Consider the following 17,571-nt stretch of genomic DNA (forward strand, 5'->3'; position numbering starts at 1 on the left):
GAGCTCGGTGAAGAGTCTCGCTGGTGAGCTGATTGCATCGCTCATTTCCAGCAATCCTGAATGCCCAGGGATCCTTATTGTTGTAAGTGTACGAGGTATCTTATCCAGAAGAGCTACACCTTGTCCGGAATGTACGAGTATATCCGGGGCTATGATTTGCTTTTGAAAATCACGGAATGCGGCTTGGGAGTCAGTGTGCTCGACGTACGGCTCGGTTGGGGCAAGATGAGCGAATTCCTGGACAGCATACACGATTGAGAGGATCTCCGAGGCGAAATCCCATTACACGCTAGAAAACAGGAAAAGGAGAGTGTGTCAGCTTAGCTGCCGCGGCGAGACATCCGAGTATGGAGGCGCCAGCGTAAGGTATGGGTGACTGTATAGAGTGGCAGGGAGTGATGGCCATCTTGAGCCTGCTGCCGCTGTAGGTGAAGGGGCGGGCAAATTTTTATGGGAATGGGCGCAAGATGAGACATCTGAGAGGTCAGGGACCTATGTCTTGTGGGTATAAAAGGAATTTGAGGCTGAGAGAGGATCCATCTTCATTGGTGTCTGGAGGAGATTTGCACAAGTTGACGATAGACGTATAAGATTAAGTTCGGATCGTGTAATGAGAAAGAGTCCGGCATCGCGGAAATGTGGTGTAGAAGTTTGGATGGGGAGCTGGTGGGCTGGTCGTAGAGGGATTAAAGATCGGGTCCTAACTTCTCTAGTTGTCTTTGCGTAACGGTAGGATAGGGAACATAGTAGAGAATTTTGTTGAGTTCGATGGCTTGGCACGATGACAGACATAAGCCTCGTAGAAGTCCGAGTGCCTTGTGGATGCCCGGCGGACGACACGTATGGCAGTGTGGAGGGTAGTGAGAGGTTGTTTGAGAGCATGTGCCTGGAAAGGCTAATAGAGGATAACTCATCCCGAAATATTGCGTTCTATTGCCGGGCTGGCAAAGACGGAGCAATATTAGCGTGGGGTGCTCTGAGAAAAACCCAAGAACCTGCACTCGCAATGAAATAGCAGTTAAGGCAGTGGCAGTCGGTGTGCTCATGTCAGCAGACTTATGTCGTTATGCCCGCCCGACAGGACGTCAACACGAAGCCGGACTAAAGAGAAGCTTTTTCCGACGTAGTAATACCAGTGTTCGCGGACGTTAAAAACAAGCGAATCACGTTAAATATTTAGGTGATTGACTAAATTCTAATAATTCAATTTTAGCGATTACCGATAGGCAGCTGATTGCAAGTGAAGAGTCTTAGCCGGCCATTAGTGGTAGCCATTCAGTTTTAGGGTTTCTAAACCATGATTACCCCTCGCCGCTGTTTCTCAGCTAATTTGGACCATTTCTCGCGCCATTTGAAAACCATACACTGTTGGGAGGGCGCAGAGCGACCATTAAAATCGCAACATTCCGTCACACACCTAAAACGTGACATTCTCTGCCCCGCCAGCGCTGGAGCAGCGAAGTGGTGAGGTGCGAGCTGGCTGAGATTATTGTGTAGTGATCTGGAATGATCGCTTTTGTAGTGTTATTATACCCGGTATTTGGTAGGCAGAATAAGATCTGGTTGGTAGAGTTAATACGTTACCGCTTTGATTTTGCTTTCTCTCTCCCCTGCACTCATTCGCGCACACAGGCGATTTCCGGGCCCTGGGCTGGTCGTTTGCGATGGGCGGGCCGCCGATCCCCGCACCGCAAGGCACGCTCATCTGGGTGCCGTACGGAACCCGGATCGACTCGCCCACCAACGTCCTGATGCCGGCCCAGCCTGTACCCGGACACCAGGTTGGTGGTCTAAGCCTGGGTCGCTCCAGGCGCACGCTGCAGTCGAGAGCTCTGCATTTGAGATGCCGGTGGAACATCTGGATCGTACTTCCTCCGATTTTCTGTCCTTCTCTTCGGGCTGCCGAGGTCAACCCATGACACTCAGTGCGCATGCGTCCAGTTGGTGGACTCTAAACAAAGACACGCAAGTGCGCTATGGGAGAGCTTACTCCCTCTTTACTTATTTTTGTTTAAAGGTGAACGTGATGCTTGCTGTAGCCCTCACCTCTGTGCTTTGGTTTGTGTTGAAGGGGGTGCTGCATTGGGCCAGGCTGTATTTGACTTGCAGAGTGTTTACTGTAAGGGGCCTGCTCTTGCGTACCATGCAGTCTTCATTTGGTTGTCCCTGTGGCACCATCGTTTCGGATTGCGCACGTTCACGCCTCATGACATGGCTGCTGCTTTGCTTGCTTTGCAGTTCGTCGTAATGCAGGTCCCTGCGATGCGAATGCACGGACGTGGCTCTGGTGGTGAAGGCATGGTGCCCCCCTACGCTGTGCCAGGGGCGGCCACTCCTAGCACTTTTTCTCCGAAAGCTGAGGATAGCGCAAAGCGCAACAGAGGAGCAGAAAACTGACATGGCCGTAAAGGGCACAGCAGCTTCAGGTGTTTGAAATGCGGATAAGCTTTGCCTAATTTACGATTTGATTTCACTTTCTTTCCTGCATTTCGTAGCATTCCCGCTCTTCTGTGCCGCTTGATCAATCCTGCCCTTGCATGCGGCACAGGCAGCCCCTCATTGCACTGCTTTGTACCGCTTTGCGCTTTCCTTACCCTATCTTTGATTTGTGTGCCCGTTACATTGCGTTTGTCCGTTTCTACAAGTTTTTTTAAGGCCTGTTTCATTTTTTGTGGAGATATTGCCTGTGGGTGAAAAAATAATGACGGGCGATCATACGAACTGACGCCTTGAAGCTGCGAGAGCAGGGTGCTTTTGTCTTTCGCATCTCCTTTTTTCAACCTCGCTTTCGCTTTTACGACAAATGCTTTGCCTTCTTGCTGGCACAGCTTATTGCCTTTGCAATGTTTTCGCCTTGCCCATGGCGCCATAGCTGCGCTTCTTTCCTCCTCGCCTCTTCTTGCGCTTTGTAGTAGGATACAACTTATCTGCAGGGAACGCACAGTTAATTCCAGCGTAGAGGAGGGGTGAAGAGGTAGGCTGGCAGTCCCCTTGCTATGATGAGGGGGTGGGCACGTGGCTGGTGCGCGTTGCCTCTGCAGGGGGGAGGGAGGCTTCACACATCAATTCACATGATGCCAGGTTCTTGCGGAATGCTTTTACTATGCAGCTATATCGCAGTATTAATAGCCGTGTAAGGTGGACAACCTGCCATAATGGATGTTGCTTTTTTGTAGAGATAGCAACATTGCGGTAGCATTTCGAGCCTTCAGCGTGGTGGTGGCGGCGCGCCGCCACCGCCACTTGGTCACGTGATGCGGAGCAGCTGCCGGCGGAGCGGCGCCGTGGCTGGTCACGTGGTTGGTCATGCGACCAGCCACGTGGTTCGGAGCACCTGCTGCTGCCTTCAGCGCGGCGCCCCGGCGAAACCGAGCTGCAACAGCTGTGCGCATTCTCCGTGTCAAGTGGGACGAAGATGAAGAAAGAACGCCCAGAGAAACGGAGCGGCGAAAGATTGATTTTGCAATTCAACCAAACAAGTTACACTCGGCCAGCGGTAGCTATCGCATCACTCCAGGTTTAACCAGAGATATATCATCACCATTTTTTATGAACCTTTATTATTTCACCGTGTACTGCGGCAAGCGACGGTACCCATAAAAGGAGCGGAGTATGACGACACCATCCACGGTAGTTTAGTGCACAAAAACGGTTGAATAAGCAATCTGCCCTGTACTTTTTTTCTCTATGCGTGTGCGCCACCCAAGCAACCACAGATATCCGTCGGACGTCCGAACTAGAACCGAACGTCCTTTGACGATATTGGACGTCCATCGGACGTACGAACAGAATCCGGTTTCGGACATAATTATCCGTACGTTCATCGGACGTACGACCAGTGTCCAGTATTGTATATCCGCATGAGAGACGAAGCGTACGTCCGAGGTATGTACGGCTGAGTATTTTCCCAGGACATGAGTATGGACGTTTTTTTATTTTTCGCACAAAAAATTGCGCCTTTCGTGCATGTATATTTTGTATTCTGTTTATCAAGACTTAGCCCGGAAATAGATTTTATGAATATTATGCGCAAGTTGGCTCGAAATCGCGTTAATTCAAAATGCGTATCTGCTTCCATGAAATTTTTTGCATCAGCTACAGGGTTTGACGCGAATACTTTTGTAAACTGGACCGATTCCACGATCCTTTCTGTAGAGCAAGGGCCGCCAATGGCCCAAAGTAATTTAAGGGTGGAAGCAGGTGTTGCACAATTTTGAAGCATCTCAGTTACTAATTCTAAGTTTATAATACCTCTACAAATTATCGAAATTGTGCGACATCATATCCACTTTGTTCGTTAAACTTTCAATTGAAAGCATTCGTAAATTCAAAACTCCCGCAAAATACTTCTGTCATCGTCTTCACATATGTCAGTTTGCGGTCAGTCCAATCCAATCCAACAGTCAACATGCGGCACCGTAGTCATTTTGTTGTGTGGCGTGGTGCTGCTTTAGATCTCTGTTATTACCGAAGCGTGGTTTTGTTTGGTCGGCGGACAAAAGCGGTGTGGCACTTGAGCAATTCGAAAGACGCAGGAAGCGCCTGAAGCTCTTCTGGAACGCTGGAATGCTGTACTGCGCTGACTTTGGATGAAAGAAGGCTGTGTGTGAATGCCATAGGTGGTACGGCTTAGTGTGAATGCCATAGATGGTTGCCTATGAAGGTGAGTAGTACAGTGCTGGAAAATTACTTTCGGGCCATGCAGAAGGATCATATAGCATTTGTTCGTAAGAGACTGGGGTTGAAAGCACGAGGTGATGGTTTCTTTGTTAGCCGCGAACATCACAATCTTGCCGCGCAAAATGTGTGATATACTGTGCCAGTTCACTTGCTACCATCGCTATAGGTAGTAATCTGATTTAGTCCACTTTTTGCTATAAACCTTTTCATCATAATCAGTTAAACAGTTTTTTATACCTCATTCATCTACTACTTTTCATGTCATGTTTTATGTGCGTCTCTCATACCCTGAGTCGCTCTGGGCCGTTAAAACGCGATTAACCAAACCAAGCTGCACTACCGCTTTGTACTGAAGCGGAACTCTAATTTCTAATGAAAATAAGCTCCAACTTTATGTAGGCAGTTTTTGCTGTGAGTATGCAGTGATCACAGCGTAACGGTCCCTGTGATACTTAGTTTGCCGCACTGCAGCCTTCAAGTGGATGGCCACGTGGTCTCAAGAATGATGTGTGTTTTAGAAGTCATACTGAAGCTTCGAAGCCTTTCTTTATTTTTTTAGAGAAAGTCAGGACTGTGCAAGCATGAATGTAGCATACTTCAGCCCAAACGAAACACGCACGAGTTTATATACGAGCTACTCTTGAGCCGATATGTTTCATACCAAACACATAAGAGCTGATGTGTGCTTGCGGGTGTCCCATATCAGTTGATGTTTTTCATATTCTAGTTCATACTAGACCAACTGTCGCATGTACTAGCTCTTACGCAGCATACTACGAATTCGTACTAGAGGCAACGTTGGCATATATTTAATTTATTGCGATGAGAGTGCACGTTAAAGAACCCCAGGTGGTCGAAATTTCCGGAGCCCTCCACTACGGCGTCTCTCATAGCCTGAGTCGCTTTGGGACGTTAAATCCCCGTAAACCATATGCATTTTTTGTTTCCTTAAGGGGACACCCTCCAGGAAGAAAACATTTTTGTAAATATTTGTTCCAAGTGGCTGAAAATTTTGCAGAAGAGAGACCTTTGTTAGTTGTTTCTATATGCGGTGTTCCTTCTCGCCTATCTTGCTTGGCTTAATTTTTGCAGGTCATGCAGATGAAATATACCGAAGCTATTGTGCATCTATTCGTCACCGGTATAAATATACAACAGCATTGAAAAATATCCCATTATACCGACTATGATACATTTTATGCTGTGAGAAAAAGAGTGGCTGGCATGAAATTTCCGAATAAAATCATACTGTTCAGAATGTCTGTTTAAAATCATTTTACAGTGATTTTACATATCTGTGAAAAAATAATCATTTTACAATGACTGTAAAAGAGTTGAATTCTATCCGCAACTAAGAATTGCAATAAATATAGCACAACTGCATTCTGCTTGCAGTGAAGCATATCCACACCAAATTTCTATGGGATGTAACAAGCATAAGTGCAAGAATGCCGTGCACAGGCACTGAGGTTGCTTGAAAAGGATAAAAGCAGGAAAACGCGTTTGAATTTATTCAATGAGACAGTGCAGCATCTGGGGACGCGAGATCAGTAGCTTAATAATAATAATAATTGGTTTTTGGGGAAAGGAAATTGCGCAGTATCTGTCTGGTATATCGTTGGACATGTGAAAGGATAAAGGAGGGAGTGAAAGAGGAAATGAAGAAAGAGGTGCCGGAGTGGAGGGCTCCGGAATAATTTCGAGCACCTGGGGATCTTTAACGTGCACTGACATCGCACAACACACGGGCGCCTTACCGTTTTGCCACCATAAAAACGCAGCCACCGCGGTAGGGTTCGAACCCGGGAACACCGGACCAGTAGCCGAGATCGGTAGCTTCGACATTCTATTTTTTAGAGCTGTGAAACTACTGGAGGACGCGCCTGAAAGAAGAAGGCTTTCTCTGCCGACCTGCAGCGCGGCAATGGTGAGAAACGCCGGTATTAAGATTTGTTACAGTCTTGAAAGTAGTTCAGTTCTGGTCATTTTTCGGCCACGTGGCATGCTTATATCGGAGGTTGTGGTAATTCCGCGTGTATATTTGACGCTGGTATTGTTGGACATGGAAGAGGAAGGCTTACACATAATAATGCAAGAAAATACCAAAAAGGGTACTTTTAGGAAAAAAAATCGTTTCTTTATGCATGTCCCCCTTGAAGGCCCGAAGGCATTACATAAAGAGGGAACAAAGTCAAGATTTCACTGCCAACAGGAATTAAGAGAAAACTCGTTAGTGAAGCGATAAAAATTTTCTGCTGTTGAAGCAGTGGTGATGTGCTACTCTGCGCTGGGAAAAGCCTGTTCCACATGCAAGCGAAAATGCTAGCGAATCCTGCCACCGCGGCGGAAAAACCTGTTTTGAGTCGTCGTGGCGATGAGCGGCGAGGTTACATCAAGTTGGAAATTTCTGCTGCGACGCGCCGCACAATTATTCAAGGAAGAGAGGGATGGAAGGAAGGAAGGGAAGGAAAACGGAGGGAGGAATGAAAAACGGAAGAAAGTAGCGACCCCTTTGAAACCGTGTGGAGGCAGTTGCCACTATGCCCGGCTTTATTTTTATTTAACTGTCACAACTGCGTGTTAAAGTTCGCCGTTTAAGTATGCTTTCAGTCCTACACTACTAACCTTATGTCACCTCTCTGCTTTTGAGCCACCAATCTTGTTTTTGCTAACTTCTATCGCGCTGATTTACTTACGTGACCAATGTTATCTCTAAACTCTAGTGCCTCAAGGAGAGTGAATGTGCCTGGATATTCGAGTATAAGGTGTTTGTTTCCACAAATTTACCGCACAGTGCACATGTGTCATCTTGATTATGTTTCCTTTTGTACCTGCGCGTTATGAGGCACCCTGATGTAGCTTTAAAGCGCTTCACTGCCTCTTGAGTTATCATAGAACGATCGCAGTGAATCGCAACGGATCGGAAGAACTTCCGGGATATCCTCCGGGCCTTGGAGGGGGGATGTGTTGAACGTCGTCCACATTTATTGAGGGATGCCAGGTAGCTACGGCTGGTGAGACAGCGGAGCGGTCCGTAGACGCTGCTGACTGGGCCAGTTGCAGATAATGTTCTGAGACCCGCGAGCGCTCGAGCTCACGCTTCAGGCTCCAACCTCTTCGTCATCGACGTCGCTACAGGGGCGCAGGCCCACTGTGGGCTCCGTAAAAGGGTTCCCGCAGTGAAAATCAGCACCGGAACAGGCAAAGCCAGATAAATGAAGTTCATCTGAGTGATCACGGTTAACGAGCCCAAAAAGACGTCGTGGTCAACGCAGCGTCGTCGTTCATTAACCATGAACACGTGCCAACTAGCGCAACTGCTCAGTTTAATGCAATCCGTCTGATGGATGTTCGCCATTTTTGCTTTCCACTCAGGACGGAATTTGGGGAGAAGCAGACCGTTACAGGCGATGTGCGGTCTGTGAAACAACTCGGGGAAGTTTTTCGAGTGACACAAAGCGTGCCATCCCTGGTCAAACATTTCTGCAACTAGTTCCTTCACGGCGGCAACGTGCAGCCCATCGCTACATGACCATCGCCTTCATCATTCACCTCTTGAGAATCATTTTTTTTTTTGCATCATCCAACTGAATCACCGGACCTAGCTCTCCTCGATTTTTGTCTGTTGTCCAGAACAAAGGCGAGCGTGCGTTGGAAAAACTGCGTAGTTTGAAAATACGTCATCCGCACCGTGGTGCAAAAAAAAAAATTCACGAGTGCTTTCAATAGTAGATCTGCCTCCTTCAAGGGAGCTGTGATATGTATGGAGGTTATGTACAGAAGGGAATGATTACGGGTAGTATTTTTCCAGAATAGAAAACTTTCGGCAAAAAAACCTCACTAAATGTACGCGGACTTTTGAAGCTTCTCTTTTACTAGCACCAATGTTTTTCCTATAGCCCGTTCCGTTGTTGGTGCTTATCTCAGAATTCGTTTATTAATAATCCTATCCTTTTCTCAGTCAAGCATGTGTCTGCCTTATGCACGATTCCGGTACCCTGTGCTTCACGGTGTTTTGTCGCCTGCCTTCGAGGTGGCTCAGTGTTTACGGCGCTCGGCTGCAGACCCGAAAGACGCGGATGCGATTCCCGCAGCGGCGGTACAATTTCGATGGATCCTACAGGACCGTGTACTGTACGTTGTCAGTGTATGTTAAAAAACACCAGGTGGTCAAAATTTCTGGATATGCCGTTTCTCATAGCCTCGGTCGCTTTGGGACATTAAACCCGCGTAAACCAAAGCAAACCAAACCACTTTCCTGCTCGGTAAACTTGTCGCCCATTTAGGACTTAACTGATACCAGTGCGATTGCATGAGTCACGCCGCTGCTTGTTTCTTCAGTTTTCCCGTGGACTGAGTTCGCGCAGTCTGCAGAGCACGCAACGAGCAACTTTGGTCGCGTGGCAACACGTCGAAGCCCCTGAACATGTGACACCGACGTTTCTTTGCAGGAACGGATCCAGAGGAAAGCGTCGAGGAGGAGAACTGGGACCTGGGTAAGTCCCCTCAACTATTTCTATAGCCGCCTTTATCTTGCGCCCATGCAGTAGGCGATAGGGTTACGCACAGGTGCTGCCGCTAATGAAGGAAAAGCGGCGTGCACACCCTACAACAGTATTTTCATTTACGCTTGTGTCGAACATGAGAAAGAATTGCTAGCAAAACGCGTGCGCAGGAAGCCAACTTAAAAAGATAAGCTACGCTTCGTAACGACATTCGCAGAGTAAACGTCGACTCACTTGTGAAGAAATGTGGACGCGATGCATGGACTGATGTGTTTGTAAAATCACTTACATTTATTGGGCACTTGAGGACAAACTTAACTTGACTTTAATCTGTAAACTACTGAGGCCATTCTCGTTGAAAATAGAGGTTTTATATGCTAGAGAATACCAACAGCCAATTACAGGTGTTGACGCCAGCGATCATCTCCGCAAAGAAAAAAAGCGGTGCACTCAAGACTGCTTTTTATTTAAATGTGAAAGCATTACTAGTTCAATTACGAGAAAAGCCGGTGGCGTGTGTATGTGTGTACCCTCAGATGGCACACAAAATCCTAGTGATGGCAACAAAATTAGGGTGACGTCATCAAGCGGCCTTATGACGCGCACACAAGCTGAGCACCACCATTTCAGATATTCACGTACATGTTTGTCTATACACACTCCCCACTAGCTGGCCTCAATGTGGCGCCAGTTCTGCCGACTACGTTAGTGCCGAAATTTTGACGCAACCGTTTGTCGTACACCGTCCCTTGTGGTGTCATATGATTTCTCGTTGCATATACAAACCGGCTCTGAAGGCGCACCAATGGTGCAAGGAGGAGTACCATCGTAACTTTACTTAAGGTATATACCGTCAGTAAAGTTACGATGGTTCTCTTCCTTGCACCAGGGGTGCGCCGTCAGAGACTGTTTGTTGACTTGAAGGCTCCTTGCACCTGATGTGCCCTGTACGGTGTAATTACGGCTAGCAACGGGGGGACTTGACGCGAGAATGGACGGAAGTTTATATACAGGAGATTTACACAATGTACAGCATATTAAAGACAGTGGCAAATGAGACGGAAATGGCTAACAGCAAAATCTTCCCTCCTCGTCATAACCAAAGATACAGAGCATCTAAACCCAGCCCAGAACGACGGATTGGGGTCCCGTGGTCTCGGTTTTAAACCCTCGGGCACATACAGGAAGCAGGCAAGCCTCAACACGATTGCTGCATTGCTGCGTGCTGCCCCCTTCAACTTTGGCAGTATTAATAACTCCTCCCCAAAAGACAAAGTCCAAAAAAGTAATCATATTATCAACAAAATGCAATGCACAGAGCAATCTGCGCAAAAGCGGGTCCCGCCCTACAACTTTGATAGTGCACACGAAACCCTCTTTCAAGGTAACAAAAAAATCTACGGATCCCGGAGTCCCTTTCTGCATGGGTCAATCCGGTGCCTTCGTAGAACACCTTTAGTTATGACACCCCGTGCGGTGTCCACGCTTACGACGGTGTGGTAAGTTGGAGAGGTCACTGTCGCGCAATCAGTCTCCCTTTGGGGGACAATCTTTGTTGCGCCCCGTAGCGACCTCTGCTTTCACCGGCGGCTTCCTAAAGGGACGGTGTCGGGTCGAATGAAGCTCTTCGGTTTGCATGCACCAAGGCATTGGCCCTTGCCATCTGACGAACGGTTGACAGGCGGCCACATGGTTGTGCCTGTCTTCCCAACGGCTGCCGGTGTTCGACAATACGGCGCCCATGTAGCTAGCTGCCTGCCACCAGCCACTATCTCGATCCAGGCCATTACTGCGACAGATTTCGATGCCGACTCGTCGACCCCTACAGGTTGCATACGTGGTAGTCAAGTTGGAGTTGAGCTTGCGACAGGGGTTTGAAACGACTTCATATGCACCCTCAATTCCCAGTTTTTCGTACCAGAATTTTGATGCAATCGTTCGTCGTACAGCGTTCCGGCTAGTGTCATATGTGAGCGTGTGTGGATGGGTGGTGTCATACATCGTCACTGGATTTTATTGCGGCCAGTTGTGTGTGTGCTCGTGTAATGAACAGCGAACCATTAACGTCTAAAGTTCCGACATCGGCACCACACAAAGTGAACCGTGGTCGCCCGCGCAAACACGCAAACGGCGAAGAAGCACAAAAGAACTTTAATGCATGTACGAACATTACACACGTGAACAGTGCTCCCAGGGACAGTAATGCTTTCGCATTCTCACACGCAGGCACTCTTGAGTGTGTCTGCCCAATTTTTTTTGGGGGGTGGGGCTGGAAATTTCTTTTTTGGTTAGAAGTTCGATGTATGTTGTCCTCAGCGTTCCTCTGAAAGGGGGCCACGGTCCTTGCTCAGTGCCTGCAGCGTGACTGATGCGCAGATATTGCTCCCGGGAATTCTGGCTACATCCCAAGCGGGCATCTATACTTTCAACGGGTCCAGCGTCAGTCCCGTCGGACTAGGAGGCGGATGTACAAGGAGCAGGCGGAAGATTACAAGCGCCGCGAATCGTAAGTACATGGATTGGAACGCTCGCCAGCTGGCTATATTTAGAGGGGCGCTTCAGTCGAACAACGATGGTGGCTTTGAGGGCAAGTGCTTTTTGGGATCCGCTTGGGTAGATCCGCGCTTCTGCTTCAATTGCAAGCACATATAATTTACTGGTAGAGCGCTGCCATTTCAGCGCTGGATGAGAGAAGGAAATACGTTGAGGAAACAAAAACCTGTACTCCTTCGCTGCGCTTCGTCGTCGCGCGCTATGTTTTTGTGATGCATGACCAAATACAGCTATTTAGTAATGTCAGTATTTTACTGAGAGGTGAACAGTTTAATGTTCTCGGGAATAGAGGAGCCACGAGTTCGTGAGACTTTCACTGAAGGCCATGGGCGATTGTCAGGTCGCAGCAGTCGTAAATCTCGCACAAACCTGGCAAAAGTGCATGATGGGATAACTGTGAGAACATTGAAACAGGACATTTACTTTCTTGCACCTTTTCTCGGAACATTAAGGGATCAAGCTCTTTACGAATGTATATATACGGATATTTCAAACATTGCTAGAGAGCAGACAAGGGGAAGGGAAAATAGAAGTTCGTTAAAACGTATACATGACAAAAGCCTGTAGTCATCGACACCACGAAGCATAGGGGATGTATTGTTTTAAAAATAATGTCTGGTGGTCATGAATATAAGCTTAATAAAATAAATACTTTTTTAATAATTGATTCGAAAGCAGAAGAAACAGCAGCCACATGCCTCCGGTGGGATTCGAGGTCGCGGGTTCAGATCCCACCAGCGGCGTGTGGTTGTTTTTATTCTCCTTTATGATCAGTAATGTTCAAATAATTGCCCTATTGATCTCGCATTTATGAATTATTAATATTTCTATTTCCTTTTTAACTATTAGATTGAGGCGCCCGGTTGCAAATAGAGATCTGTATGTCTATCTGGTTGTTTGTAACCGCCATACCAGTTTTTATAATTTAGAAAACGCGATTACCCTTGCCGCTGTGGATCGAAAAAATTTGGCTACTTCGAATGTAGTTGCGTGCACTGGAGCGGTTGCATTGCCTGCATGCTCTTCAAATGCACATGTATTTTGGTGTGATGCAGCCAAAATATCGGGCCACAGTGCTGAGGGTAATCGCGTTTTCGAAGTTCCAAAAAACGGCGGTTACTTTCGACCGGCTACAAGTCTCTAATTGCAGCTAGGCTTCTATCTCTGATAGTTAAAAGTTAATTATTGAAATTTAGTTAACCATTTTACGAGTTAAAATGATTCACCGGTTTCCTCATGTCCGCCAAGCCTGGCAATACCGTGCCGCAAAAGCCATGTATTTGCCTCAAAAATGCTATTTTTGAAAATTATTTAATCTTCCCTGCACCACACGGACACAACATGAGGACACAGCATTCGAAACGCGCTGGACGTCCGAAACAAACAGTACCATTCTTGCACCCCCAAACAAGGCCTGTGATAGCGTCTTCTACCCGCCGTGCGGTGAAACAGCTAAATGAACTATCTATGAAGACATACATGAACATTCTCTTTGCCACAGAAGCCAGATGCCAGCTCGTGGGCTTGTTTTGTGGTGTTTGGGCAGCCGGCCATTGTTCAGCGCAATCAGACCGGGAGTGCCTGACGAACGCAAGGGATGGCGGCCATCGGTCGGTTGAACGAACGAAAGAACGAGAGGGCACTATGAGTTACTGTTTTGTCATCAAGGCGGTGGTTTCTAACCATGCAAAAAATAACGTGCGAAAATGGGCCGCCTATCGGAGAATCGTCTCATGACACCTACTGGAACTAGGGGACTTGTTCTTTGCACTGCGAGGGTCAATGTGTCCCCAGCCGTGTATCTTACTCCGTGATCGGCGCTAATCCTGTCCCGGCAGAGGAACTGGTACCCGCCGCGGTGGCTCAGTGGTTAGGGCACTCGACTACTGATCCGGAGTTCCCGGGTTCGAACCCGACCGCAGTGGCTGTGTTTTTATGGAGGCAAAACGTTAAGGCGTGTGCTGTGCGATGTCAGTGCACGTTAAAGATTTCAGGTGGTCGAAATGATTCCGGTGCCCTCCCCTACGGCACCTCTTCTTCCTTTTTTCTTTCACTCCCTCCTTTATCCCTTCCCTTACGGCACAGTTCAGGTGTCCAACGATATATGAGACATACTGCGCCATTTACTTCCCCCAAAAACCAATTAAAAAAATAGAAAAAGAGACACTGGTGGTTCAAGTAGTTCAGGTGAACTGGATGCAGAGTGGGTGGACTCGCAGTCAACTTTCTGTGCCATCGCATCAGAGGCTATATATAGGCAGGTGTTCGGTTTAGATGTGCAGAGTGGTGAAAGAGGATGTCATAAACGGGTCGTCCTAGTCGAAATTAAGAGGAAGAAATGGGCTTGGGCAGGGCATGTAAACCGAAGGCAAGATAACCGCTGCTCCTTAATGGTAACGGAGTGGATACCAAAAGAAGGCAAGCGTAGCAGGGGGCGGTAGAAGGTTAGCTGGGCTAATGAGATTAAGAAGTTTGTGGGGAGATGGTGGCCGCAGTTGTCCGAAGACAGGGTTAATTGGAGAGACATGGGAGAAGCCTTTGCCCTGCAGGGGCCGTAGTTAAGCTGATAATTATAATGAGGGGTGAAGAGAGGGAGCTGGAGAGACTGCGCGGGGTCTCTAGCGCCGAGATAGCCCATTCCCTATGACACGGGAACAAAGGCCAGTCGCCTTCCCCTTTTGCCTAGCCTGTGCTGCAGTTCCACAGAAAGTTGACCGCTGGTAAGCGGCAGTGTCACGGCCAAAGCAACTTTGTTTTTGGTCGGTCGCCTGGATCCTCATTGGCTGTTGCGTATACGAAGATTGATGTCGCGACCAAAAGGAATTGGAAATGGAATGAATGATTAGAGAACATGTCCCCTGGTTTTCCTGTTTCTTGTTTCAGATCTGAGCAATTCTCTGGCCGTACTTGAAAGAAATGTTCCGAAATATCCCGCCGCCAGGCGCAAGCGTTTCATATGCCAGGTGTTTCAAGGAAGCTTGGTACTAGTTAAAAAAAAAAGAACGGTTTCCGGACTAAAGAGAAGGTTTTTTCGACGTAGTAATACCAGTGTTCGCGGACGTTAAAAACAAGCGAGTCATGTTAAATATTTAGTGATTGACTAAATTCTAATAATTCAATTTTAGCCATTACCGATAGGCAGCTGATTGCAAGTGAAGGTTCTTAGCCGGCCATTTGTGGTAGCCATTCAGTTTTAGGGTTTCTAAACCGCGATTACCCCTCGCCGCTGTTTCTCAGCTAATTTGGGCCATTTCTTGCGCCATTTGGAAACCATACACTGTCTGGAGGGCGCAGAGCGACCATTAAAATTGCAACGTTCCGTCACACACCTAAAACGTGACATTCTCTGCCCCGCCAGTGCTGGAGCAGCGAAGTGGTGAGGTGCGAGCTGGCTGAGATTATTGTGTAGTGATCTGGAATGATCGCTTTTGTAGTGTTATTATACCCGGTATTTGGTAGGCAGAATAAGAGCTGGTTGGTAGAGTTCATACGTTACCTCTTTGATTTTGCTTTCTCTCTCCCCTGCACTCATTCGCGCACACAGGCGATTTCCGGGCCCTGGGCTGGTCGTTTGCGATGGGCGAGCCGCCGACCCCCGCACCGCAAGGAACGCTCATCTGGGTCCCGTACGGAACACGGATCGACTAGGCCACCAACGTCCTGATGCCGGCCCAGCCTGTACCCGGACACCAGGTTGGTGGTCTAACCCTGGGTCGCTCCAGGCGCATGCTGCACTCGAGAGCTCTGCATTTGAGATGCCGGTGGAACATCTGGATCGTACTTCCTCCGATTTTCTGTCCTTCTCTTCGGGCTGCCGAGGTCAACCCATGACACTCAGTGGGCATGCGTCCGGTTGGTGGACTCTAAACAAAGACACGCAAGTGCACTATGGGACAGCTTACTCCCTCTTTACTCCTCTTTGTTTAAAGGTGAACGTGATGCTTGCTGTAGCCCTCACCTCTGTGCTTTGGTTGGTGTTGAAGGGGGTGCTGCATTGGGCCAGGCTGTATTTGACTTGCAGAGTGTTTACTGGAAGGGGCCTGCTCTTGCGTACCATGCAGTCTTCAGTTGGTTGTCCCTGTGGCACCATCGTTTCGGATTGCGCACGTTCACGCCTCATGACATGGCTTCTGCTTTGCTTGCTTTGCAGTTCGTCTTAATGCAGGTCCCTGCGATGCGAATGCACGGACGTGGCTCTGGTGGTGAAGGCATGGTGCCCCCCTACGCTGTGCCAGGTGCGGCCACTCGTAGCACTTTTTCTTCGAAAGCTGAGGATAGCGCAAAGCGCAACAGAGGAGCAGAAAACTGACATGGCCGTAAAGGGCACAGCAGCTTCAGGTGTTTGAAATGCGGATAAGCTTTGCCTAATTTTCGATTTGATTTCAATTTCTTTTCTGCATTTCGTAGCATTCCTGCTCTTCTGTGCCGCTTGATCAATCCTGCCCTTGCATGCGGCACAGGCAGCCCCTCATTACACTGCTTTGTACCGCTTTCCGCTTTCCGCACCCTATCTTTGATTTGTGTGCCCGTTACATTGCGTTTGTCTGGTTCTACAAGTTTTTTTTAAGGTCTGTTTCATTTTTGTGCGGATATTGCCTGTGGGTGAAAAAATAATGACGGGCGATCATACGAACTGACGCCTTGAAGCTGAGACAGAACTCCGTCCGTCTGCTGTGCTCCTGTGCAGCTCTGAATGCACCTCGCCAAGCCTTGGCCTCTGATGGGAGAATTATTGCATGCTTGTCGTTGCAATTTCGAGTGTCCGATTTGTATAAAATATTCGTGTCTTTTCGATTATTAGGAATGGATAGGAGATAGGCCTCGAATCGAACCATTCGTCTCACTCGTGTTCAACACGAAGCAGAAGGCATTAGTACTTTTGGGCAAGGCTACAGAAAATTTTGACTGCAAAAATCGTAACGAGCGAGCGATGGGATTAGGAAGTTGCTGAAAATTGGAAATTGGCAACGCGTATTTGTTATTTTCGTAGCCTTCTGAAAGGTAATAATATACAGAACCTGCCGCGGCACACGTATACCTTGGCGAAAACGATAGCAGCGACGGTGAGGACGGACCCAGCAACGTTTGTGACGCACCAGCATGTTGTCAGGAGTGTTAATAGAGTATAGCGAGATGATTGTGCGCATCCTCATTTTACATTAGCAGACGAGCTTCCTTCCTGTGCCAGTGGAAGAAATCGAGGCAAGGACTCCTTGGCGCTGTGACTCTCCGCTATTCGGCCATGCGGACGCGGCCCTCGAGACCGATTACCCCATCAGTGAGTGGTCCCTTTGAGTGGCGTTGTCGGTGTCGGTTTTTTCGAGGTTTTCCTCTCTGCTTGTACTGTGCACCGGTGTACCCTCGTCTGTCACGCGTGCGACTTCGTTACGGCTCGCTTGGAGAGACCAGATTTGTGACGTAACAAGGGTGGAAAAGTGGTCGGAAGGGTGCGTGAACAGTGAAAGGACATTAGGGGTCGTATTTTGCAGCGATTAATTTCTGTTTTAGTACATTTGGTCTGGAGCCATTGGACGTAGGCAATGGGAGAAGACTCGTCGGTGATCTTGGCAGAAACACGCCACTTACTCGCACACGCACCCATGTCACACTGGCGGACCGGCGCCGATGAACGACGGGGGCGATGCATTTGAACGTGTGATAGGCACCACGGCGTAAGTTACACGGGGTGTTATAGGGAAGACTTTAAAAAGTAATTTTGGCGATTTTCAACAATAGGATTTTTGAGGTAAAAATATGGCTTTCGCGGCATGGTATTGCGAACGTTGGTGGACACCAGAAAAACGGTGAATAATCTTAACTAGTAAGCTGGTTA

The 17,571-nt window shown here is 48.1% G+C and overlaps 1 protein-coding gene and 1 long non-coding RNA gene across 2 annotated transcripts; both read left to right on the plus strand.

Annotated features, from left to right (window-relative positions):
- The first annotated feature begins 1,638 nt into the window (after positions 1-1,638).
- Positions 1,639-2,487, plus strand: LOC144112105 (uncharacterized). The gene is made up of 2 exons (XR_013310201.1): positions 1,639-1,781; positions 2,239-2,487. It is a non-coding gene; the product is annotated as an uncharacterized LOC144112105 (long non-coding RNA).
- Positions 2,488-4,394: 1,907 nt separating this feature from the next.
- LOC144112208 (uncharacterized) lies at positions 4,395-17,016 on the plus strand. The gene is made up of 6 exons (XM_077645178.1): positions 4,395-4,663; positions 9,132-9,176; positions 11,562-11,691; positions 15,283-15,431; positions 15,889-16,076; positions 16,905-17,016. Exons 1-5 carry the CDS (start codon positions 4,648-4,650, stop codon positions 15,942-15,944), a joined length of 396 nt encoding a protein of 131 aa, XP_077501304.1. The 5' UTR covers positions 4,395-4,647; the 3' UTR covers positions 15,945-16,076; positions 16,905-17,016.
- The last annotated feature ends 555 nt before the right edge of the window (positions 17,017-17,571 follow it).

The sequence above is a fragment of the Amblyomma americanum genome, chromosome 1, assembly GCF_052857255.1.
Source record: "Amblyomma americanum isolate KBUSLIRL-KWMA chromosome 1, ASM5285725v1, whole genome shotgun sequence".
Classification (NCBI taxonomy): Eukaryota; Metazoa; Arthropoda; class Arachnida; order Ixodida; family Ixodidae; genus Amblyomma; species Amblyomma americanum.